At 41.0% G+C, this 24045-nt stretch overlaps 1 protein-coding gene across 4 annotated transcripts in view; it reads left to right on the plus strand.

The window, feature by feature from the left end:
* Positions 1-24045, plus strand: part of CDC42BPA (CDC42 binding protein kinase alpha) — a 346923-nt gene that overhangs the window by 106120 nt on the left and 216758 nt on the right. For all 4 annotated transcript variants that reach the window (XM_032798238.2, XM_032798237.2, XM_075064288.1 and 1 more), the window contains exons 2-3: positions 5909-6000; positions 17041-17124. In XM_032798238.2, the coding sequence (XP_032654129.1) occupies positions 5909-6000; positions 17041-17124 (176 nt within the window). The remainder of the gene's footprint in view (positions 1-5908; positions 6001-17040; positions 17125-24045) is intronic.

Raw genomic sequence — 24045 nt, forward strand, 5'->3', positions numbered from 1 at the left:
CAAACCATTCTAAAATAAATTGCCTAGGGAATTGATTTTTCTTGGACTAGTAAGTATCTTTCTTTATGGAGCCCTTGGACCATACATTACCATATCTGTTCTTGAGATAATAAAATAACCAAAAATGTTTACAAACCTTCCACTAACATGACACCATGAATCACTATATACAACCTAAACCTATTTCTGTCTGTTGTGTTTTTACATGAGTAGACCTAGTGATGTTTATTTTTCCAGTATCCCTATGGGAACCATGGAAAATTCCAAAATATAATAATTAAAGAATGACAGGCCTTTCCTTACAGTGAAAAGTGAACAATTGTTTGGTGATTTAAACAGCTATGTTGGTGCTTGTTAACAAGATATTTTACCTTGTACTCCAGCCAAGCTTGTAATTGTCAAAAACCACTGATATCACAAACTGCTCCTTTGTTCTTAGTCTTTCTTCAACATAAAAAACCCAGCCTTTTAATGGGGTGCCTTTTATTTATTGAAAAATATTTGAACAATGATATTGACATCTTTACATTGGTTAAAATATAATACAATTTATGCTTGGCCAATAAGAAATCATGTTTTGGTTTCAGTTCAACTATTCAAAAATGATTTAAGATATAAAAAGGTTTAAAAACAGAGTGGGTGGAAGACGTATATTATCTATGGAACCCTTGGCTTTGGAAAACCTGGCATCAAGTTCAGACTCTGCAACCCCTGAAACAGGGAAGGGCTCCCAGAGGCCTGACCCTGCATTGTGGCATGCAATGAGCTCAACAGAAAGAGAAATTAAAGCTGATGTGACTACATTTTAAAAATGATATTTATTATGATTCCTTAATGTAATGCTTTGTAATAGGGGAAGGTATTGTAACCCTCTTGAGATAAATTGTTTCATAATAAAAAAGTCGTTCACTGTCAGTATTTACCTAGGTAACAGTGGAGGGTGTTGTCTTGGTAGTCCAACGTACAACTGTTGCATTTTTTTTCTGTCTTCAAACAGAAAATTCAGTCATTTTTTTTGTCTGAGGACTTAGTTGTGCAGCATACAGCAAAGTGTGCAGAGTTGTTTCTCTGCAGTGCATGTAACTGGAAGTCTTACGTGGATGCCAGTAATATTAAGCATTTAGAAGTTGTTGTGCTGTGTGGTAGTTAGTCACAAGCCCCCCGTGCACTTGCAAAAATGCAGAATGAAGGACGATTACGGTTAGAAAGTGGCCATGTCTGAGGAAATATGAGTTTCAGTGTAACACTTAGCTTTAAATTTCCCTTTTAGGCTCTGAACCTGCAAAGGCAAGTACATGCTGAACTCAGGGGGACTAATCACATCATTAAAATTAATCCCATGTGTAAGTCTTTGTAGACCTTATTACTAGTCCGAGAAAGAGAGAGTGTGTGTGTGTGCGTGTGTACATATGTACTTACGTGTATATATATAAGAAATTTTGGTGGGGCACAGGGGTAAGGGAAGGCACAACCCTGAAAAGTTTGGGGACCGCTGCTGTAGGACCAAATCCCATTGTCTTAAAATATTCTTCTTTACTTCAGTAGGACTGAAGTATACGAGAAACAGAATTCTGATATCCAGTTGATATCTTTCTGGAATGAAAAAAAGCAACTAACTTTAATGAGCAAAGTAATTTTTGCCTCGAAAAGGAATGGTATTCACAGGGTAAAATATAATTAACTGTAACTTTTTGTGCTGTCTTCACTGGGTGCGTTTTTAAATTGTGAAAATCGCTACAGATTGAGAATAAATTTGATGAGGCTATGAAATTATCTATATCTAATGCCAAACCCTTAATATCAGAGCCTAACTAAGAGCTTTGTGGCGAACTCTTTCTCGGATTGAAACTTTAAAACTGCATTTGAAGTGGACTGATTTGAATTTTAGTTAGAAGTTGCTGATGTCATTGTAATAGAGTAGAGTCACCATTTTAAAGTCTGTTCTGCTATGGTTTCATAGATCCCTATAATATCTATTATGTTCTGTAACAAGACACTCATTGCAGTCTGCTTTCACTGATATGCATTGACATCAGTTTAATTGATGAATACAGTGGGTGCCTCTCTTCTTTGAACAAGCTAATTTTACTAACAAGTCTGTCTTGTTTATCAGATGACATTTGGAGCACTTATTAATTTGATTGTCTCATTTATCAAATCTCAGAATTGTGACTTTTCATTTTGTTGAAGTTTGTGTCGGTTTTTCTCAAGAAGGGAAAATATCTAAAACCAAATTTTTTAACTTATCATTTTGTGCTACTTCATTTTGGAGAGGGATTTTGTAAAGCCTTGGAGCAAGTTTTTATATCTGTATAATCTGTCTTAATTTTAAACAAATGAAATGATTGGCCGGACACTTAAATACTTGTTTTCCATCTAGATTGATTCATACTAGTGTTTTATTAAAAAAAAAAATCTTTCAGAAAGCCATAACTTTTAATGCTAGGAGAATCCAAATTGGATTTTATTTTATTTAGCATTTGTGCGGCCAACTTATGACAGCTGTGCCATGGCATCTTGTTGTTGCTCTTGTACAGAAGAAGCAATTACTGTTTCCACTTAGAAACTCCTTTCACAGTTCTAGTTCCTGATCCTGCAAGTGAATCTGCCCACACACACCCTTTAATGCACACAGTATCCCATTAAATCAATCTGAAAAGATTTTTATAGCCATATTTTCAAATGTCCCTTTTAAATCTTAACCATCATTTTGACATGCCCACCTATCTGCATCTTCAGACGCTATATGCATACAGCTAAGATAGCCTATCTGATTTAGAGGAACGTGCCATTTTCCCCTCTATCTGTCAGGTACTTGTGTGGTCCTCGTCACTTTAGTATGTAGGCATCTCATTATCCTCTTAACACACTTGTAAGGTAGGGGACTACTTAGGTGGTGACGGTGAGTGTCACCATGCCTGACATTTAGGCATCTAGAAAATCACTGGGATTCAAGAAGCCTGAGTTAGGTGCCTAAGCTCCTTATACATTGAATGAGGGAGAAACAGGTGCCTAAGAATGGGATTCACAAAAACCTGGCTTTGTGGTTGGGAAGACCCTCAGTTAAAGTCTCCTTCCACCTGAGCAGGATTTGAACAGGGATCTGCCACTTCTCAGCTGAGTCTCTAATCACTGAGCTATGGGATATTCTGATGTGGGGGGTCCACTAGTCTCTCCTGTTGAAACAGTTATACTATGGATGAATAATTCAAATAGTCATTGGAGCAGGGGAACTGAATTCTGGGTATCTCACCTCCCAGGAGACCGCTTTAATCATCAAGCTACAGAGTCATTCTCGTGCTTACTCAGTCTCTCTCTAGCCAAGTGACTCTTTTGTTATTTATCCACGATGGAATAGCAAGGACAGATTGAGGGAGCTCCCACATCAGAATATCCTGTAGCCCAGTGGTTAGAGCAGTCTCCTGAGAAGTGGCAGATCCCTGTTCAGACACCTTCTTTCCATCAGGCAAAGTGGGGACTTGCACCAAGGATCTCCCAGATCCCAAGTTATGAAGAAGGTCCTCTAGCAGATTTGTGCGAGTTTGTATATGGTGTCCAGTCTGGTAGGTGAGTTCTGAGTTGAGTGAGTTTAGTTCCCTACAAGGTTTGGTGGCAGCTTGGGGCAGTGGTGGTGGGGGTGTGGGATTTGTGAATCGTAGTGGGGCCCAGTGTCTAAGTTCTGTTGTGAATCTAGATCAAAGTATCTTAAGTGTCTAATCCAAGAGCACAGAGGAAGTCTGTGGTGGAGCCAGGAATTGAACCTAAACTTCTCCTAAATCCCATTCCAGTTCCCTATATTCTAGATCACCCTTCCTCTTAAATAATAGATCCTGCATTAGTAATGGAATTTACATTGTATGAATTGATAAGAATTCAAATAATTACTTTATAAAACAAAATATATCAAAACAAGTGGATTTTTTTTTAAATAAGTCTATTCATTTACATAATGTTTCTCAAAGAGACATGGCTCATGTCTCCCGGAGGACATGCAGATGGCTAGCCAGGATAGGATGCAGAAGATGTAAAAATTAGATGGGTCGGGCATTGACAACACATGGTGTGGGACTGAAAGAGAGACAGTATTAGTTTTCCTAAAATTCTTCTGATTTCATAATCCTGAACTGGAGTTTAGTTTTTAAAGACTGGAGGAATCACAACACCAATATTTGTAAAGTCCTTTGAAGATCGTGAGTTTTAAATGTCGGTGGGTCAATGAAGTTCCCCTCCAGGGAATTTTCTCCAGAACTTTTATTTAGTAGGGCATTGCCCTTCAGTGGGAGGGTTCCATGGCTCTAAGCAATGCATCCTGAAAATTTAACTTTTCATTTTATTGCCCATGGGATTTTGGGGAGAGAGGGTAGCACACTAAGTTAGAAAGAAGGTGTTCCACATGCAGAGGATCCCCTCTGCACATGGATGTAGGGCAGTGGCTCTCAAACTTTTTTATTAGTGACCCCTTTCACATAGCAAGCCTCTGAATGTGACCCCCCTTATAAATTAAAAACACTTTTTTATATATTTAACATCATTATAAATGCTGGGGGCAAAGTGGGAATTGGGGTGGAGGTTGACTGCTCACGACCCCCGATGTAATAACCTCGCAACCCCCTGAGGGGTCCCGACTCCCAGTTTGAGAACCTCTGATGTATGGGATAAACAGACTGTTATTGCCTGTCGAGAAGTGAAGCTAGACTTCTGTGTTTCTCTTGGAAGAGTCAATTCCAAACAAGAATGCAGACCAAAATGTTTCCCGGCATTCTCTTTGTGTTAGTGCTGAGTTCAACTTAAGAGGGGCAATGCAGAATTCTAAACATGAGTCTTGGTACATAACTTGAGGTAGACTTGATTTAAAATAGTCATTTTTACTTAGTTAAGTCTCATGGCAATGTTTACCCTGCCTTTCCACATAGCTGTAGGTGCTGTTACATAATTAAAGCTTGCAAAATTATAAATGAAATCTACATAATGCTTGAGACATACTAGATAATGTTTTTAAATATATTTGTAATGTTTGTGTCTGCACATATGCTTTTAATCATTTGGGATCTAAAAGGTTTTAAAATATTGATTTCTAAATATTTCAGTTCACCTAATTTGTATCTGTTTCAAACTTAGTGTACGTATTATCAGCCTGGATTCAAATTTTCTTTTGGAAAAAGTCTGCTGTTTATAAACTTGACTCTGGAAAAAATACAAAAAATATTATATATATAAACACTAGAATTACCTGTGTGTGAAATGTTTTGTTCTAGTTTGGTCACCAAATTAAAATAAAATATAATACAGTGAAAATATATGGCTTAAAAAAAGAATTTGGACGGAAATGGAGGTCAAAGCAAAAAACACGCAAACCTACTGAACCAAGAGTTAAAGGTTAATTTATTAACCCTTGCACATAAAGTAGTGATCTCTCAGCAAGTATGTATTGATATACCTTCATGGGAGAGCGTTAGCAGTCCAGCACCTTTTCATCAGCTCTTTAATTTTCCTTAGAGTAAAATATTGATTATTAATATTGAGCTAGTGTAGAAGTAAGCATATTTCTGTCCAGAGTGAAGTAATAATTTTACCATACTATACTTTCACAACCAGACATACCAGTCTATAACACTTGGACACCTACTATATTGAAAATCACTGTATGGATTTATAAGAAATATAGAAGGATATAGGCAGCTTGATTCTATTTGTAAAAAATATGTACTCCATAAATTTCCTTTCAGAGCAGACAGAAAGTTTGGCTTAGCTCTTGTTGGTCATTAGTTTCAGCTTTAAAGTTTGTAATATTACTTTTGAGAATAGATGTATATAAGCAAAATGTTCTGTTATTTTCAGGGCTCTTATAACTTAATATTTTATATTATTTTACCTTTTTTTTAATGATTGATATTTTCCTTTGTTTCAGCCAAACCTTTTACATCTAAGGTGAAACAGATGCGACTACATAAAGAAGATTTTGAAATCTTGAAGGTGATTGGTCGAGGAGCCTTTGGGGAGGTAAGGTTTTTTGGAACATTGAATGTACTACAGAAAATCTTCTGCAGTCAGAAAGTTTTATTGGTACCAAGATATTGAAATATAAGTAATCTAGAAATACTACTAAGTGAGTTGGTAGGGATGCAGGCAGGGACAAAAATTAATTGAACTTGAAGTATTTTCACAAAACATTTCAAGTTCTGTAATTCCGCATTTGTCAAAAAAATTACTGATCAGCTCCACTTGTGACCTACCAAGGCAGTTCATATATTTGGGTACAGGAGGTATTAGTGCCTGCCTTCACCAACTGTTTGCCAAAATCCATATCTGTGAAAGCATGCACATCTATTTCAGAATGTTTGGCAAAGATGCAGGCTGATGCTCAGAAGATCACCTTAAAAATCTGTATTAAGGCCACTAATCCAAGCATTTGGTCTGGTACAGAAGATTTCAAAAAAAGAAAATTTACAGGGTAGGGAATATTTGTCTTTTTGTACTTTTTATCTGAAGATTTGAAAGTGATTTACAAAGTTAAGTAAGTGTTACTCCCATTCTGCATATGGGAAAACTAAGCACAGAATGATTAAGTGATTTGAAAAGGTTACACAGCAAGTTATTAGTCGTCTGTCTATCTTTAATTTATATTTCTTATTTTGATGAGCAAATGGGGATAGACATGGATAAATCATAATTTCACTATTAACTTTTTTCCACCAAAAAGATCTCTGCCCACACTCAAATAGGCTTTCCATGGTGGATAGTTGTGGAAGCACCATGGTTTTTGTGCCTGCAGAGCCCAGTCCTTGTTCAGAAGATCAGTGAGAAACTGAATATCATCTATCTGCGTAGGATTTTTTTTTTTTTTAATCTTAGTTTTGTCAGGAAAAAGGGTTTTCACAGTTTTCTTTTGTGCGTAGAAAACATTGACAGTGATGGATGGATTCTACTGAAATTGTTATAGATCTCTTTGGTTTTTCACCCAGCCTGAGGGTCCTTTGGTCTGAAGTTGTACTGTTGAACTGGGACTGTCAAATGAGTACTTTAGTAAACACTTAATGATGTTTTGTTTAGAAGGGTCCCCCCCCCCAATCTTTAGTATTTAATGCTAGATAAGGTCAATCATGTTGCCCTTCAGGATGGTCTTGGAAATGTATTGTGAAAGGTGGAAATATTTGTGGCTCACGTTATCTCTTTTTCAGAATAGATATAATCTGTGACTTTTAATTGTTACAGTATATGTTTTAATCCAAGTGTTTTAGAAACATGAACTATTCCCGTTCTATTCCTCCCAATTTGCTTCCACTTTTGAACGGTTATTTGATTATATTTGCATTATTTTTGTTCTAAAACTAAACCAGACCTTTGTCATGACTCATTTGGTAGCACGTACAGTGGAGTTGTAAAGCTTTAATTTTCTGCTCCTGCTCATTTAACAGCCTAGATCAAAGAGTTTCCCTCTTCAGTTTGAACTTGCCAGGCAGGGTGACCAGTCACTGGCTTCCAAACTGAACAGCCTGCAGATATAACAGAGACTGAAGTTTGCAGGTTGAAGAAACCTTAGCTTTCAGCCGCTATTTCTTAAGATCCACTAAGTGAACATGTCTCATGATTTCCACATACCAACAAGCAGTGCGTATGCAGAATGGGTAGTTCTGTGAGCAAACAGGGTCTTGAATTTTTTGAGAGCCAAATGCTCTCGGGATAGGACCTCAAGGTAAATCCTCAGCAGAAAACATTCCTTATTGCCTTGAAAAAAAAATCGTAGGCAACAGAAAGCCAATGTTTTGTTTGTTTGTTTGTTTTTTTGAGGCAGGGTCTGAGGAATATTCCTGTTGCGAATGGAATTTAAGGGCTTTCAGAATATTATGTGATTTGGGGTCTGTATGATGGCTCCTCTGGAGGGCATATACCGTATTTGGGTGGCAGGGAAGAGGGGGCTATGAGAACATTTATTTTTTTTCATGAGTAAGAATTAGACTGTGCTTGCTTAAGAGTCATGGAAGGCTTAGTTTCTGTAGCTGCTACTAAAGGAACTGTAACTTTTACTTTAATGTATGTCCCTGCTACTGCTACCACCACCACCACCTTATATACATGTATAAAATGTGAAAACCAGGGCCAGTGTAACCACTAGACGAACTAGGCAGCCGCCTAGGGCACCAAGATTTGGGGGTGCCAAAAAGCGGTGCCCCCAAAATTTTTTTACACTATTGCTCCCAGCAGGGGGATGGGCCACTCGTCCGCAGAGGTAGGTTCTAACGCACCTGCATCCTCTGCAACCGCGGGCCCCGCTGCCTCCCTCCGCTACGCCCCACATCACTGCCCGCCTGGGCACCCCGTGCAAGCCCTCAGCCGCCTCCTCCCCGACCCCCTGGGCTGCTGTATGGCTCTCTAGCCTGCTCCCTCCAGCTCTGGCAGTCCCGGACCCCCTGCCGCAGCAGCAGCTGCTGCCCAAGGGCTGCCGCCTGCAGACCAGAGCGGGTGGCATCAGCCCCACCTGCAGCTGGCCCTATTGACAGCAATGCAACAGTGGGAGGGGGAGCAGGGTGGGGGAAAGGAAGAGGAGACCGTGGCCACTGGTCCACCTGCGGGGATGGATCATGGCTCTGCCAGAGGATACAGGGCTAAAGAGCTGCAAAAGTGTAACCCAGAGTGGGGAAGTAACTTGCTTGAAGTCATCCAATGAGTTGGTGCCAGGGTGGAGAACAGAAGCCAGATCCTGACTCTCAGCTCTGTTCTCTGATCCCCAAAACATCCCTTTCCAGATTCATGCTGGGGGTGGGGGAGAAAAGGGAGCAGGAGGGACTCTAGCCAGGTGCAGGAGACCCAAGGCCATTTATTTTCATTAAATATGTAGACTAAATAATGAAATTAATAAATTTTCAAGCCGAACATGTCTTAATTCTAATAAACAATGCCACATTATAAAGTATTCATTTTTGAAAGTTTATAATAAGTGATGCTCTGAGGGGAGGGGGAGGTGCAAGGTTGAAGTTTCGCCTAGGGCGCAAAATATCTTTGCACCGGCCCTGGTGAGAACCATCACACAGCAGATACACATTGCAATGCTACCAGGAGCAAGTACATTGCATTTATTTAAACTGTGGTTCCACTGGGCTATGTTAAAGGAACTAGGATTTTTATTCTCTGCAATCTATTCTCAGGACCATATGTATTGAATCCTAAATCATCTTCTACACTGGCTATCTTTGTGGGAATCAGGAAATTTTGCATTTGGAGTCAGAGTTCCCTCTTAGTGGGTGATGTGTTCCTCTCTACCTCTGAAGAACTGGAAGGTGTTTCAGGCCTATAAGCCCTTGCATCCAAGGAGATCTAGGGAGCTGTATTCAGTTTCTCTTTGCAGACACCTTTCAGCTTGATGCACAGAAAGTAATTTTTCTTCTGTAAGATATTATCAAGGGGAGCCCATATTGGCAGATGCCCAACTCTACTCCCTTTTGCTCCTGCTTCAGTTGACTACACTCTCTAGCTCATAACTAAAGCATAATTTTCTCCACCCTCATCTACTGTCAGCTTTAGGCACTAATATGGAGATTCTGCACATAGGGTGGCTCTAGACTGGGGGTCGGCAACCTTCAGCATGCGGCCCATCAGGGTAATTTGCTGGTGGGTCGCGAGACATTTTGTTTACGTTGACCGTCCGCAGGCATGGCCCCCTGCAGCTCTCAGTGGCTGCGTTTTTTCATTCCTAGCCAATGGGAGCTACAGGAAGCAGCGGCCAGCACAGCGAACCGTGGCCACTGGGAGCTGCAGGGGGCTGTGCCTGTGGACGGTCAACATAAACAAAATGTCCTGCGGCCCGCCAACAGATTACCCTGATGGGCCGCATGCTGAAGGTTGCCAGCCCCTGCTCTAGACTTTCTTTAGTATTTTTTTTTAATCTTCCTTAAAGGGATACCATCAACCTATTTAGTTCCTGACACCTGTCTTCCATAAAGGACAGTAACCAGGTAACTCCATGCAATGTTCCTGGAGAGCAATGCATAAAAGTGTCTTTTAAAAAGACTCTGGAATTTCTTTCTCTCTCTTTTTTTTTTTTAATGTTTTGGCTTTCAGTAAAAAGAAATGTTAACAAGCTATGCTGAAACTGGGCAACAGCTTTGTTGTTTAGGACCTTTCCGCTAACTCTCCCAAGCAGTTTGAGAGTGTAATTGACATGTTGTTTTACATCTGACTATAATCCGCTCTTAATCTATAAGAAAAAAAATATTTCTGCACCATTTTTGTACATTTTTAACATTTCTGTACATTTCTGTACATTTTTAGCATGGTGCACTAAGATTCAGGCACAACTCCCAGTAATATTAATGGAATGGAAGGGCTCAGTCCCCATGATAAAATATACCCCACAGTGTAAGTTTGAAATATGGGCCTCCTTCTTCATTGGAGACTGGAATAATAAACCTAGAAACTCTGTGATGAGCCATCTCTGTAGCAATTCTAGTTGTGGAATGGCAGCAGAACAGGGCCCTAATACTGCAACTAACTTTCAGCATTCCAACTGAATCTTATCATAAATGACAGGCACTCATTTGCCTGTGTTTTGTATAAAGCAGGAAGAAATTTATGTTAAGCTTTCCTTGCACACTTCTCTAGGTGGTTCCACAACTGCCTATTAACTATTATTATTTAACACTTTTACATAGCACTTTAGGCACAAATATCACATTATTTTCTCTGTAAAGACGCAATCCTTGCGTTGAGGAATTTGTAATCTAGGTTATTGACGTGACTTGAAGAAGAGAAATAGGGCATCAGACAAGAGGAATTCTCCATCACTTGCAGTTTAAGTCAAGATTGGGCATCTTTCTAAAAGAGATACTATAGCAGTGGTTCTCAGCCAGGGATCTGGGGCCTCCTAGGTGGCCTAGAGCAGGGTTCAGGGGGGCTTCCAAGCAGGGCCTGCATTAGACTCGCCAGGGCCCAGGGCAGAAAGCCGAATCCCCATCGCATATGGCTGAAGCTCAGGTCCCAGAGCCCCGCCACTCGGGGCTGAAGCTGAAGTCTGAGCAATGTAGCTTCGTGGGATCACTGTGGCATGGAGCCCCAGGGAATTGCCCTGCTTGCTACCTGCTAACGCCAGCCTTGGCTTTTATATGCAGAAAACCAGTTATTGTGGCACAGGTGGGCCATGGAGTTTTTATAGCATGTTGGAGGGGCCTCAGAAAGAACAAGAGTGAGAACCTCTGTGCTATAGCACAAAAAGAGGTGATGGGTTTGATGCAGAAAACACAGGGTAAGTTTCTGTGGCCTTATGATGGGTCCTCTCCTCCCCCCCTCACGCCCCCCAGGGTGCAACCTGGAACTGGGGTGCTGCTGAACCCTGTCTCACCAGTCTGGGCTCCCTCTCACACTTTGCTGCTGTGACAAGCTGCAGACTGCTCCTGGTCCTGTATTCACACAAACCTTTACATAGGCAGGGACACACCTAGCAGCAGTTATGTGACAGCTTCTCCTCCACCAGCACTCATGAACTAACAGTAGAGCAATTCCAGCCATCTCACCCTCCAGCTCCACAGCCTAGGACCCCAGAGCTGTACCGTCTTGCCCTGGTCAAAAGCCTGACCAGTATATGAGTTATTTCCCAGTCTGACCCTCCCTCAAAGTGGAGAGGACAATACACAAGCCTATGTTAACTGAGCTGAGATTTTTCCCCAAGCACTTCACTCAAACCACATTGTTTCTAAGTAAAATATAAGATAGATGTTAAGTGATTATAAATAATAGCAAACAGGTCAAAACAGATTATGGATTGGATTTGACTCAAGTAGTGTTTCACCCTGTTAAATAGTACAAACAATCCACCAAACTTCCATATATAGGCAGGCTTCCGTCCTTCCTGCCTGGGACCAGCACGTCCTCCAGTTCAGTTTTTGTCCCTCATGTGTTTGCAGGTGTTCCCTTGTGTGACGAGTGAGGCCTAGTGGTGATGTCACTTCCCCCTTTATAGCTTATTCCATCTTGCTGAAAAGATCTTTTGCTTTGACCTGAGTCAACCAGTTCCCATTGTGGAGTGTTATCTCTGAGAGGTTTCCATTGTTCACACTTCCTGGTGTAATCCATGTGAGCATTTGTGTTCTTCTCAGTGGGCTATTTGGCCTTTTTACTGTTGTACAGTAACTCCTCACTTAACGTTGTATTTATGTTCTTGAAAAATGCGACTTTAAGTGAAACAATGTTAAGCGAATCCAATTTCCCCATAAGAATTAATGTCAGTGAGGTGCGGAGGTTAGGTTCCAGGGAAAACTTTTTTGCGAGACAAGACATTATATATAGTATGTTTTAAACAAGTTCTAATCAGAGGATTGTCTGGGAACCTGGCCATGAGCTCCCTGAGTTTCTCCTAAAGCAACCGTGTTGATATCAGGTGAGATGTTTCCCAGGGAATGCTTTGCTGCTAAATGATGAACTAGCACACGGCTGAGCCCTCAAGAGTTAACACGTTGTTAATGTAGCGTCACACTCTACAAGGTAGCACCGAGGAGGCAAGAGGGAGAGGAGACAATAGATGCATGGCAGCGGCTGCAAACACTTCCCATCAGAAACTGAACATGATGATGAACCCATACTATCCTGCTGGAGTGCACCACTTCCTCCTCCATACGGCACATGCACGACTGCACAGGTGCCAACTTTCCAAAATGCCAGGGGGTGCTCAGTCCCTGGCTCTGCCCCAGGTCCACCCTGACTCCACTCCCTCCCCTCAAGCGTGCTGCATCCCTTGCTCCTCCGCTCCCACCCAGCCTCCTGACTGCTGCAAAACAGCTGATTGCTGCGGGCGGGAGGCGCGGGGAGGGAGGGAGAGCCTGCGCACCACATCCTCATTCTTCCCTCTTTTCCCCCCTACCTCCAAGCCTCCCGAATGCCACGAAACAGCTGATTGCTGTGGGCAGGAGGTACGGGAAGAGAGGGAGGAGTTGCTAATCCGCGGGGCTCACCTTTGGGTGGGAGGAACTAGAGGGGAGCTGATGGGGCTGCCGGCCCACTCTGGTTCCAAGCTCTCACCCACTAGCAGTCAGCAGCCAAACAACATTATAAGCAAATATTGTGCAACTTTAAATGTGTATGTTCTCTAATAGATCAGCGACATAACAACGTTAACCAGGATAAATGAGGAGTTACGGTACCTGAAAGGCTGATTGTTGGGTGTTTCCAACCTCAGAACATGTTTCAGTGGCACATACATAACAAAACTTCATCATTTCATATACAATGGTAGCACATACCACTTAACAGGATATTAACGTTCAACAGATTAAGACTTTTAAAATGATACCTCACAAGGCATACTTTGTACGACACATATAATTATATCACCAATGGTGAATATGGGATACAGTGTGTCTTTTTGGGGCACTGAGTGTGTCACGCCTGTGTTATGAAGCAGGTCAGTCTAGATGACCATAATGGTCCCTTCTGGCTTTAAAAGCTATGATGTCATCTTTAAAAATGTGTTAGCAGGTTGTGATCAACTCATAGGGTTGGTCACAACCAGTTAACATGTTTTTAAACATAAATTGTTCTGTCTAAAATTGTGTTAGTTAAAACATGGATAGCTAACATGTTTTTAAAAACACAACATATTTTTCTACTAGACATGGTCAATCCTGTACCAAGCAACCGTATAACCTTTATTTTATGTAAATCTTCTACCATGTCTCTAGATGAAACTTATTCTGTCTGCATCATGTACGAAGTCATGTTTAAAACTGTGTTGGCTATGGAGAGTAACTTCCTTTGGGTGTACTGTATTTTGTGTTGTCTATCAAGTTACGTGGTAAGCTTTTTGGTCTAAAGAGTTTGCTTTTACTATGCATTGTGCAACATGAAACACAGTGGTGCTACTCAAGTAGTAATCAACAAGGCTGCTATTTTTCTAATCAAAATTAAAATAAAATTCTGAAACATTATACAGACACTGTGTGTGTGTGTGTGTGTGTGTGTGTGTGTGTGTGTAGATAGGATATGTAATGCATATATTCACACAAACACATACACAATGGGCCTTTTTGATGCCCTGCTATCCTCAAAAAATGTTTTTAACTGTCAAAGAAAGAGAGAACTCCCCTCTTTTCATCATAAAATGTCTGGTTCCTGGAACTTATTAAAACTGGACATTTAAACTTTTTTTAATTTATTTTTTTTCCTGTGAGCAGGCCACTGAAAAATGTTTGGTATGTGCTGATGTAAACATTTTGGTTTTAGTTGGATTTTATTTTCTCTTTCATTCTTCCAACAGTTTTACATATTTCCCACAAACAGCAGTGCTCCCTGGCATGCTGTCAAACTGCTTCTGCCCCTCATTAGCTAGGCTTCTCATCTCTACACTGTATGTAGGCATGTTTCTGTTTGCTTCTTCAAGTATTTTTCTAACAGAAGCTACCAAAAAACCCAAACTGACAATAAATGCCCTCTTGTTTCCCAGGTTAGCTGGGGTAGGAATCACTCTACATGCAATGGTTGGGAGTTTCAAAGAGATGAAAGGGAGTTAGGGGCCTAAGTTCCATTGAAAGTCAGTGGGACTTGGAGATCTAACTCCTTTAGCCCTCCTTGAAAATTGTAGCAGACCTGCTTAGGCCTTGGATCGTTAACAGCCACTATTATGGGCCAATTTGGAAGCATCTAACTCCTTGACAGAGTTTTAAAAGTACACTTACTTTTTTACTAGTGCCAAGCAGAAGGGTTCTCTGGTAAATGAAGGAGTTTAACTCATTAATTTCTGCAAAATTTAACCTCTTCTTAAAACAAAAGAGAAACTTCCTAGCCATTATGGTTGTAAAGGTCACCTTCCAAATATGAAAAAAATATAAACTGATGCAGTGTTGTCTTCTTGAGTGAGACATCCAGCTCCACTGCCTTTGGTACTGCTCATAGATTTCTCAAGAAGCAAAGAGTGAAACTGAAACTAGTAAGTTTCAATACTGCTATTTAGAACCCTGAGACAGTTATGAAACTGACAAGGAATCTAAATTTTTTTCAGTACCAAATTTGAGCAAGTCTTGTGAAACCCTAAGTCTGAACATGAAAGTCTTTTATGAATATGCATCTAAACTGAAGACTGTGGTGGATTTTCAATCATTGGCCATTTTTACCTCAACACTGGAAGTTTTTCTAAAAAGAACTGCTGTGATTCAAACAGGAATTATTTTGGGGAAGTTCTATGCCTGGTTTTGCAGTGTGTCAGAGAAGGTGTTCATAGTGGTCCTTTCTAGCCTTGGAATCAATATTTTTGGAATGAATCTTTGTATGGGAAACTAGGTTCATATACCTGACCTTTATTGGGGGTAGCCTTTAAAAAATGTAGTTTGGAAACTAGTTTAATAGCGAGGTCTGAGATCTTTGTATTTTTTCCTCTTTTCATTTTTTCTTGAATTGCATTTTATTTTCACAAGGGAGTGGGATGTGATGGAGGGCAGGACTGATTAATGTACCACAGCACCTCTGGGAATTAATAGCTGTTCCACCCAATTTATAGTTTAGCGAGAGAAAGTATGTTTCTGCTTTAGACATCAATGAGAACTGTAAATGGAGTTCAACATGCACCTATACTAGCTTGATGAAGCTATTTCAGCTGGTGCCATCTTTGAAGAAGGGTTGAAAAGAGCCTTGTGTGACATTTCCTTCATCAAGCTGTCAGCATCTGTTGCATTTTCTTTCCTGTTATTACTTCTCTGGCATGTAGCCAGGTTGCTGAATGTGAAAGAGATGGAGAAAGTATAGAGTTCAACCCATGTATAACTGTGTGTGTGTGTGTGTGTGTGTGTGTGTCACTAGCCTACAGGGTAAAGATGATGCTAATCTGTGAGACAACATCCTGGTCTGCAACCAAAACAAAAACAATCTTTTCTCTCCTTAGGCCCTGAGAGTATGCCATTCTTTGCAAGGGAATGGGAATTGGGGTAGATTGATGTATAGATTTTAAAATTTATGAAGCACTGAGCTTTTCATATTTGAAGGTTAATTTTGTGGCTCAAGAGGTTAGGAGTCCTGGGTTATGTTGTTAGCTTTGCTTCAGACTTCCTTTGTTTTTGTGTCTTATCTGAACTAGGGAACTCAGGACTGTATCTATGATGCCTACATTGTGAAAACAAGAAAAATGATACATTTGTTTTGTATAAACTTCCCCACCTCCCACTTGCCCTGCCTCTTTCTTGATATGATCCCATCCTGGCTTTTGTCATATTGTATCTAATCTAGATTGTAAAATCCTCAAGACAAGGAGTTTGGGTTTATTCTCTTAGTAGAGTGCCAAATTTACCTGTGACTCCTAATGTAAATGTTAAGTAAGAATCAGAACGTCTTTGTTTTTAAGTTTTCCCATCCAGAAAATGGGGATGATTACACCCCCATGAACTAAGGGAGTATTAAGAGACCTCAATGAGAGCTTCATATGGAAAATGGTATAGGAGTGCAGAGTATTATGCTTAATTATTTTTATTTATTATAGCTGCCCCTGTTCATTGAAATGGATCTAGAAGATTTATCCTATAGCAAATCTCCAGTAAATAATGTATTGTACCCGCTGACATTCTAATATTCCTTGGTTTTGGGACCTGACTACTACGTTATCAGGAGCTCTTTCTTGTTTGCCGCTGCAGCCATTTAGTTCAGTGATAGAAGAGAGTGGGTTCAGTAACTATTCCAAGTTCTGGGAACATATCCAGTGATGATATGGCAGTAATAGGATAGAGGGGGAAGGAAGTATAGTACTGATAGATGTACCATCTTTCAGCTATGTTCAGCTATTGTAATGGAGGAGGATATACTTTTATGTAGTGGAGGCTTAAAGGGAAGTTAAGAACTTTTACAGAACAAATACCCTGGACAGCTGTGAAATTACTCTTCATGGTTTGTGATGATGAATGCTTGGTACAGCATCATGTACGGAGAGTGAAGTTATAAATCAAAGAGTCCAAAATCCTATCACAACAAAAATAAATTAAAGCAACTCAGCTGTCTACATATTTCCAAAAAGGGATTATTCTGGCAACCATTTATTTTCCTATTTTAGGTTATTCATCTGCAATTTCTGTTTTCCAGGTTGCAGTAGTAAAACTGAAAAATGCAGATAAGGTATTTGCCATGAAAATACTGAATAAATGGGAGATGCTGAAGAGAGCTGAGGTAAGACTACAGAAATGTTTTTAGTGTTCATACACTTGCTTGTGAGGACTTTACTCAGTTACTCTTCTTTTTAAAAAAGTTGTGATGAATTTTCATAAAGAAACAAATAAAAATACAAAAAGATAGTTGATTTACAACTTGTATATGTTACCCAAAACTGCTTTTTCCAAGGATATCCAATAAATGTATGCAATTACATGGCTTCACAACTGGTCTAAGCCGGAAGACCATACAACACAAAATCAGACAGTATTACACAGGCGTAACATGTTAGGGTTGGAGGTAACCAAAAAAAGACACAAATAAATAAATAAAAGGGGGAGAATACAGGAAAAGGGAGGGAAAAGGCGGAAAGGGTAGGTGCAATGGAACCCTGGCATTATTTGAACTATCTCAGCATTCTTTGTCCAAATGTGTAAAGAATCAGGTTCAAAATTTCTTCTAAATCATAGAATAGCTCATTGAGACTGAGAATAATTATTTCTTTTGATGCTAATGCAGAAGGTCTGAATACCACTGCTCTATTCTGGTTATAAGCCTACTCCTCCGCTTTTGTTAAATTTCTGAACCAAAATCTTAGGGCTCATCTACACTGGCAACGCTAAAGTGCTGCTGCTGCATGCTTGAACGTGCCTTGTGTGGTCATTCTCCTAGCGCTCTAAAAAAACCACTTCAGTGAGAGGCGTAGCTCCCAGCTCTGGGAGCCCGGCTCCCAGCCCTGGGGCACTGTTTACATTGGTGCATTACAGCGCTAAACTTGCTGTGCTCAGGGGGGTGTTTTTTCACATCCCTGAGTGAGAAAGTTGCAGTGTTGTAAATTGCCAATGTCGACAAGTCCTTAGTGGTGGAGATAAAACCAGCATGTAGGTACGTAACCTGGGACTATAATTTTCAACTGAGTTTTGGTTGCAGAAGTCAACAACTAATTTCACTCTTGAGTTTACCTGTTTCCACAGCTGCCTAGCTATTGGACAGTTCCTAGTATATATATATCAGGATTCCTTTTTTTATTTTTTTTTTTATTTTTTTTTACTACAGCATCAACAAACATCAGAGGACAAGGCTCCTTGATCGTGCAACCTCTGTTGAGTCCAATACATTTTGAATAAAATCTTTTGCTCTAGCATAGCCTGAGATCCACACAAGCATTTTTAAATTTCTATAATATGCTCTGCCATTGGGGTACTTCTAAGGGCTCTGATAATTCCCCTTCCCATGCTTTCACAAAGAACTCCAGGCCTGGCCTACACTACGCATTTGTACCAAATTTAGCAGTGTTAAACTGATTTAACCCTGCACCCGTCCACACAACGAAGCCCTTTATATCGATATAAAGGGCTCTTAAAACCGATTTCTGTACTCCTTCCCGATGAGGGGAGTAGCGCTGAAATCGATATTGCCATGTCGGATTAGGGTTAGTGTGGCCGCAATTCGACGGTATTGGCCTCCGGGCGGTATCCCACAGTGCAGCATTGTGACCACTCTGGAAAGCAATCTGAACTCGGATGCACTGGGCAGGTAGACAGAAAAAGCCTCATGAAGTTTTGAATTTCATTTCCTGTTTGTCCAGCGTGGAGCGCTGATCGCACGGGTGGCCATGCAGTCCCAATCCAAAAAGAGCTCCAGCATGGACCGTACAGGAGATACTGGATCTGATCGCTGTATGGGGAGACAAATCTGTTGTATCAGAGCTCCGTTCCAGAAGACGAAAGCCAAAGCATTTGAAAAAATCTCCAGGCTATGATACAGAGCTACAGCAGGGACTCAACACAATGCTGTGTGACAAGTGTAATGGAAAGCCAAAGAATCAAAATGGACGCTCATGGAGGGAGGGAAGGGGGACTGAGGACTCGAGCTATCCCACAGTTCCTACAGTCTCCGAAAAGCATTGCATTCTTGCTGAGTCACCAATGCCGAAAGGGTCAAAAACATTGTCGCCAGTGATTCAGGGATTATGTCATCACTTACCCCCTCTGCCTCCAAGAAAAGGGGAAAAAAATCTTTCTTGCCTTTTCAATGTCACCGTGTGTCTGCTGGATGCTGCTGGTAGAAGGGGTGCTGCAGCGCTAAACAGCAGCATCCTCCCCCTGCCCTCCTTGTGGCAGACGGTATGGTACAAAAGACTGACAGCCATCCTTGTCATCATCCTGTGAATACTCCTGGCTGGCCTCGGTGAGGTCGGCCGGGGCACCTGGGCAAAAATGGAATACTCCTGGTCATTCACTTCTTTAAACTTTGTGTCCTGGAGATTCAGTCCTGCAGAATAGTGCAATGGGCTGGTACTGTCCCTCATAGCAACTGGAGCGGAGCTCCTCTCCCCCCCCCCCTTCATGTCTAATGGAGATTCTGGACTATCATAGCAGTGGAGGCTGTGCTCCTCTCCCTCCCCCCACCCTTTAATGAGTAATGGAGATATCCTGCCTGAAATATCATAGCAGCTGGAGGCTGCTCCCCCTCATTTTATCTCACTAAAAAGTCAGTGTTTCTTATTCCTGCATCTTTATTACTTCATCACACAAATGGGGGATAACTGCCACGGTATCCAGGAGGGATGTGGGAGGAAGGAACAACGGTGGGGTTGTTGCTGGGGCACCCCTAGAATGGCATGCAGGTCATCATTTCTGCGGATATCTGGGGCTCTGACCTTGGGCAGCTATGCTCTCTGGTTCTCTAGTAGACTTGCCCCATATTCTAGGCAGGACTGACTCTATTTTTAGACAAAACATAAAGAAGGGAATGACCTGTGAAGTCATTCCCATTTTTGTCCGTGCGCCCCTGGCCGACCTCAGCGAGGCCAGCCAGGAGCACCCATGACAACAGCAGACAGTACAATATGACTGGTAACTGTCATCGCCAATTTCCAAAGCAGCAGACGGTGCAATAGGGCTGGTAACCGTCTCTTTAACCTTGCAAAGGCAAATGAATGCTGCTGTGTAGCACTGCAGTACCGTGTCTGTCAGCAGCATCCAGTACACATACAGTGACAGTGAAAAAAGGCTAAACGGCCTCCATGGTTATCATGCTATGGCATCTGCCAGGGTAATCCAGAGAAAAAGGGCACGAAATGATTGTCTGCCGTTGCTTTCACGGAGGAAGGATCGAGTGACGACATTTACCCAGAATCACCGCGACACTGTTTTTGCTTCATCATGCATTGTGATCTCAACCCAGAATTCCAATGGGCGGGGAAGACTGTGGGAGCAATGGGATATTTACCCACAATGCTACGCTTTGGAAATCGACACTAGCCTCGGTACATGGATGCACACTGCCAAATTAATGTGCTTAGTGTGGCCGCATGCACTCGAGTTTATACAATCTGTTTTAAAAAACCGGTTTCTGTAAAATTGGAATAATTCCGTAATGTAGACTTACCCCCAGACTGCTGGAGTTCCTCTTCATTAATAAAGCATACATAGTGGACATGGGCCTGGGGAATGTATGAAACATTCCAGTGGTTCTTAGTAACTCTGAGTCCTGTGGCAGTCCTAGGGCATCCAGACCAAACCGATAAGTTGGCAAGTCTTTTAGTTGTTAGTACAGTCACTCAACTAAGAGTGTCAGGTCATATTGTTTCTTGAATGTTAGAAATCTATATCATACCCCTGTTCCTCCAGTTTCTCCGAGTTTTTTCCCAGTCTTCAAGTCTGGGTTACCCTAGATAGGTGCTTTTGGAGCACAGCAAGGATTAAATGTGTACCTCTTAACTAGGACAGCCCAGACCCTTTGTGCAGCCACTGCTGCAGGCATCCTATTTTTCTCTGTCAGACAAAAAGAAAAACTCAGCAGACCCACAGGGGAGGCGGATGCATTAATACCTGTTCAGTTTCCAGCCAGGTAAGTATAAGGGTGTTAGCATGCTGGAACCAATTTGACATCTGTGACATGATGAAAGGGTAATACTAATTTTGTAGATCTGGGAGCATAAACCACTCTTGGACATTAGGGAGCTGGAGGTTTTCAAATGATAATCATGTGTGTTGACCAGGGCCCCGCAGAAATGCTCTAAAAATGTTAGTAAATTTTTAAAAATGAAACAGAGGGGTATATACAGATGGGCCATTTAGAATATAGAGGAGCCTAAACAGAATATTCATTTTTACTGTATTGACCTTCTTGATAGGCTCAGGGAGAGAAGATGCCACTTATTTGTATCATTACTTATTTGAAAGAGTACACGATCTAAAGTTATCTTCACTAGTTTGTTAAAGTTTCTTGGTACTTACTTAATTACATCAGGTTGCCTATGGAAATTCTATTAAGAAAAAGCCACATGACATGACAACCAGGAGACTTGCAATATTTTTGATATTTCCCGATTTATTTTTTAACTAGCTATTGCTCCAAATTTTTGAATTGGTGATAGGAGGGTTAGAATAGTGATTTCTAGTTTGGCTATATACAAATGGACATTGTCTGCATATAACATCAGTCTGTACTCCATGGAACCAAGTTGCATGCCCTAGGTATCTCGATGAGTTTGTGAAGCTACTGTCCTCTTTAAACAAAAGGAAAGTGAACCTTATTGGGTTTGAGTACAGTATTTGTACCAGTTGTGCCTTTGAATCCACCTTATAGTAATTTCATTTAGACAACATTTCCCTAGTTTGTTTATGAGAATGTCATGTGAGACTGCGTTAAAAGCCTTACTAAAACCAAGATACATCACATATACTGCTTCTCCCCTGTCCACTAGGTCGGTAACATTGTCAAAGAAGGAGATCAGGTTGATTTGGCATGATTTGTTCTTGACAAACTCATGCTAGCAATTCCTTATAACCCTGTTATCCTTCAGGTGCTTTCTTCCTGTTTGGAATGCAGCCCTTATTATGGGAAATCTCCTCCCCCTCCTCCCCCTCCCCAGTACTGAAACAAATACAATTGATTTAGGGAATGTGTACACTTAAAATGTTACAGTGGCACAGCTGCAGTGCTGCACTTCTGTAGACACTTGCTACAGTGACAGTTGGGGTCTTTCATCGCTCTAGTTAACCCACTTCCAGGAGAGGTGGTATCTAGGTTGACAGAAGAATTCTGCTGTTGTCCTAACACAGTCTTCCCTGGGGATTAAGTCAACAGCTATATCTCTCAAGGGTGTGGATTTTTCATAGCTGTGCTGATGTAAATTTTCAGTGTAGACCAGCCCACAGATATCATCAGTTTATTGAAAAGTAGGAAAGGATAAATTATAGTAGTAAAACCATCTTTGTTGTAAATAAATTGTTTTAGAGGCTTAAATTATTTTAACATAGTATGTTTGATAAACGTTTGCTTGTGTAACATTTAAATTGCATAGAGTAAAAGTTAACCTTTGTACATGATGCCAGCAATACCCCACTTCCAGCTAATGTAGTTAGTCCTGTATCTCAAGTGGTAGAAGTCTGTGCTACAGTGCAGAAGACTCAGGATTCAAACCTTGAAGAGGTTACTGCAGTTCTGTGTAACAGAATTTTTTTTTCTTTTGTTCTTTTAAACATCCTAGGACATGACTTACAAAAAACTAAATTAAAAAGATATTACGTAGTTAGCAAAGTCAAGCACTGAAAAGTAAGGAAAATGTCAGATTTACAGTAGTCCGTGCAACCTTAATTTGGCCTCCTGGGTATGGTTATGACCATTAATTACATGACCCCATACAATTTTATCCGAATGGCCCCTGCCTAATTTGGTGAACAGGTTGGACACACCATGATGCTGAACTAAGGTTGCAAGAGCAATCATAAATCTATCATTTTCTAACTTGTATGCTTACCTTTGCAACCTAAATACTTCTAACACTTTTTATATGTAATGTTATTTAGTTTGACAAATGCCTTATGTTGGCTCACTGATCTATACAAGAAATCAATTGGCTGACTGTGCCTTGATCAGGGGTCAGCAACCTCTGGCACCCGGCTTGCCAAGGTAAGCACCCTGGTGGGTAGGGCCAGTTTGTTTACCTGCTGCATCTGGAGGGTTTGGCCAATCGTGGCTCCCACTGTCCACAGTTCGCCATCCCAGGCCAATGGGCGTGGCAGGAAGCCGCGGCCAGCACATCCCTTGACCCACGCCGCTTCCTGCAGACCCCATTGGCCTGAGATGACGAACCACGGCCAGTGGGAGCCACAATTGGCTGAACCTGACGACATGGCAGGTAAACAAACTGGCCTGGCCCACGAGGGTGCTTACCCTGGTGAGCCACGTGCCAGAGGTTGCCGACCCCTGGCCTAGATTGTGGTGTACTTGGGAGATAGTACAATTTTATTGATTTTTTTCCCATTAGATAGACTGTCAAAACACGGTAGTTACCCCTTGATCGCTTTCTTTCTCGGTTGTGCTCCTTTCTCCTATCTTCCATCTCTGTTTTGTATTTTTATAGTTTAAGCTTTTTACATGTACTTTGGTATTTGTGCAATATATTTTGTAGACTACTAAATCTTGTTGTTGTTGTTATAATAATAGGGCAGGCACACACTGGAAAAATTGAAAAGAATGACAATTTGCAGATATGTGGGGCACTGAAGGTCACTGTGTAATACAATTTAATTTCAAAAAGTTCTGTTTCCACTTTTTGTCATCTGGTCACCAAACCAGTGGAAAAATAAAGTTGTAGTTCTTTTTAGACTGGCTGTGTAGACTTCAAGAAACCCACTGGGACCTGTGGGAAGGGTATTTTAAATACCTTGCAGAGAGAAGATATTTCAAAACTATTTATAATCTCTTTTTGATGGAAAGAAATACAATTTTTAAACTGGCTTTAAGAGGGTACATTTAAAAATAGAATGGAGTTGTATTTCTAGTTTTGACTTATCTGAGGTGGCAAAGTTTGCAGATGATGCTAAACTGCTCAAGATAGTTAAGACCAAAGCAGACTGTGAAGAACTTCAAAAAGATCTCACAAAACTAAGTGATTGGGCAACAAAATGGCAAATGAAATTTAAT

Source organism: Chelonoidis abingdonii, chromosome 3 (genome assembly GCF_003597395.2).
Source record: "Chelonoidis abingdonii isolate Lonesome George chromosome 3, CheloAbing_2.0, whole genome shotgun sequence".
Classification (NCBI taxonomy): Eukaryota; Metazoa; Chordata; order Testudines; family Testudinidae; genus Chelonoidis; species Chelonoidis abingdonii.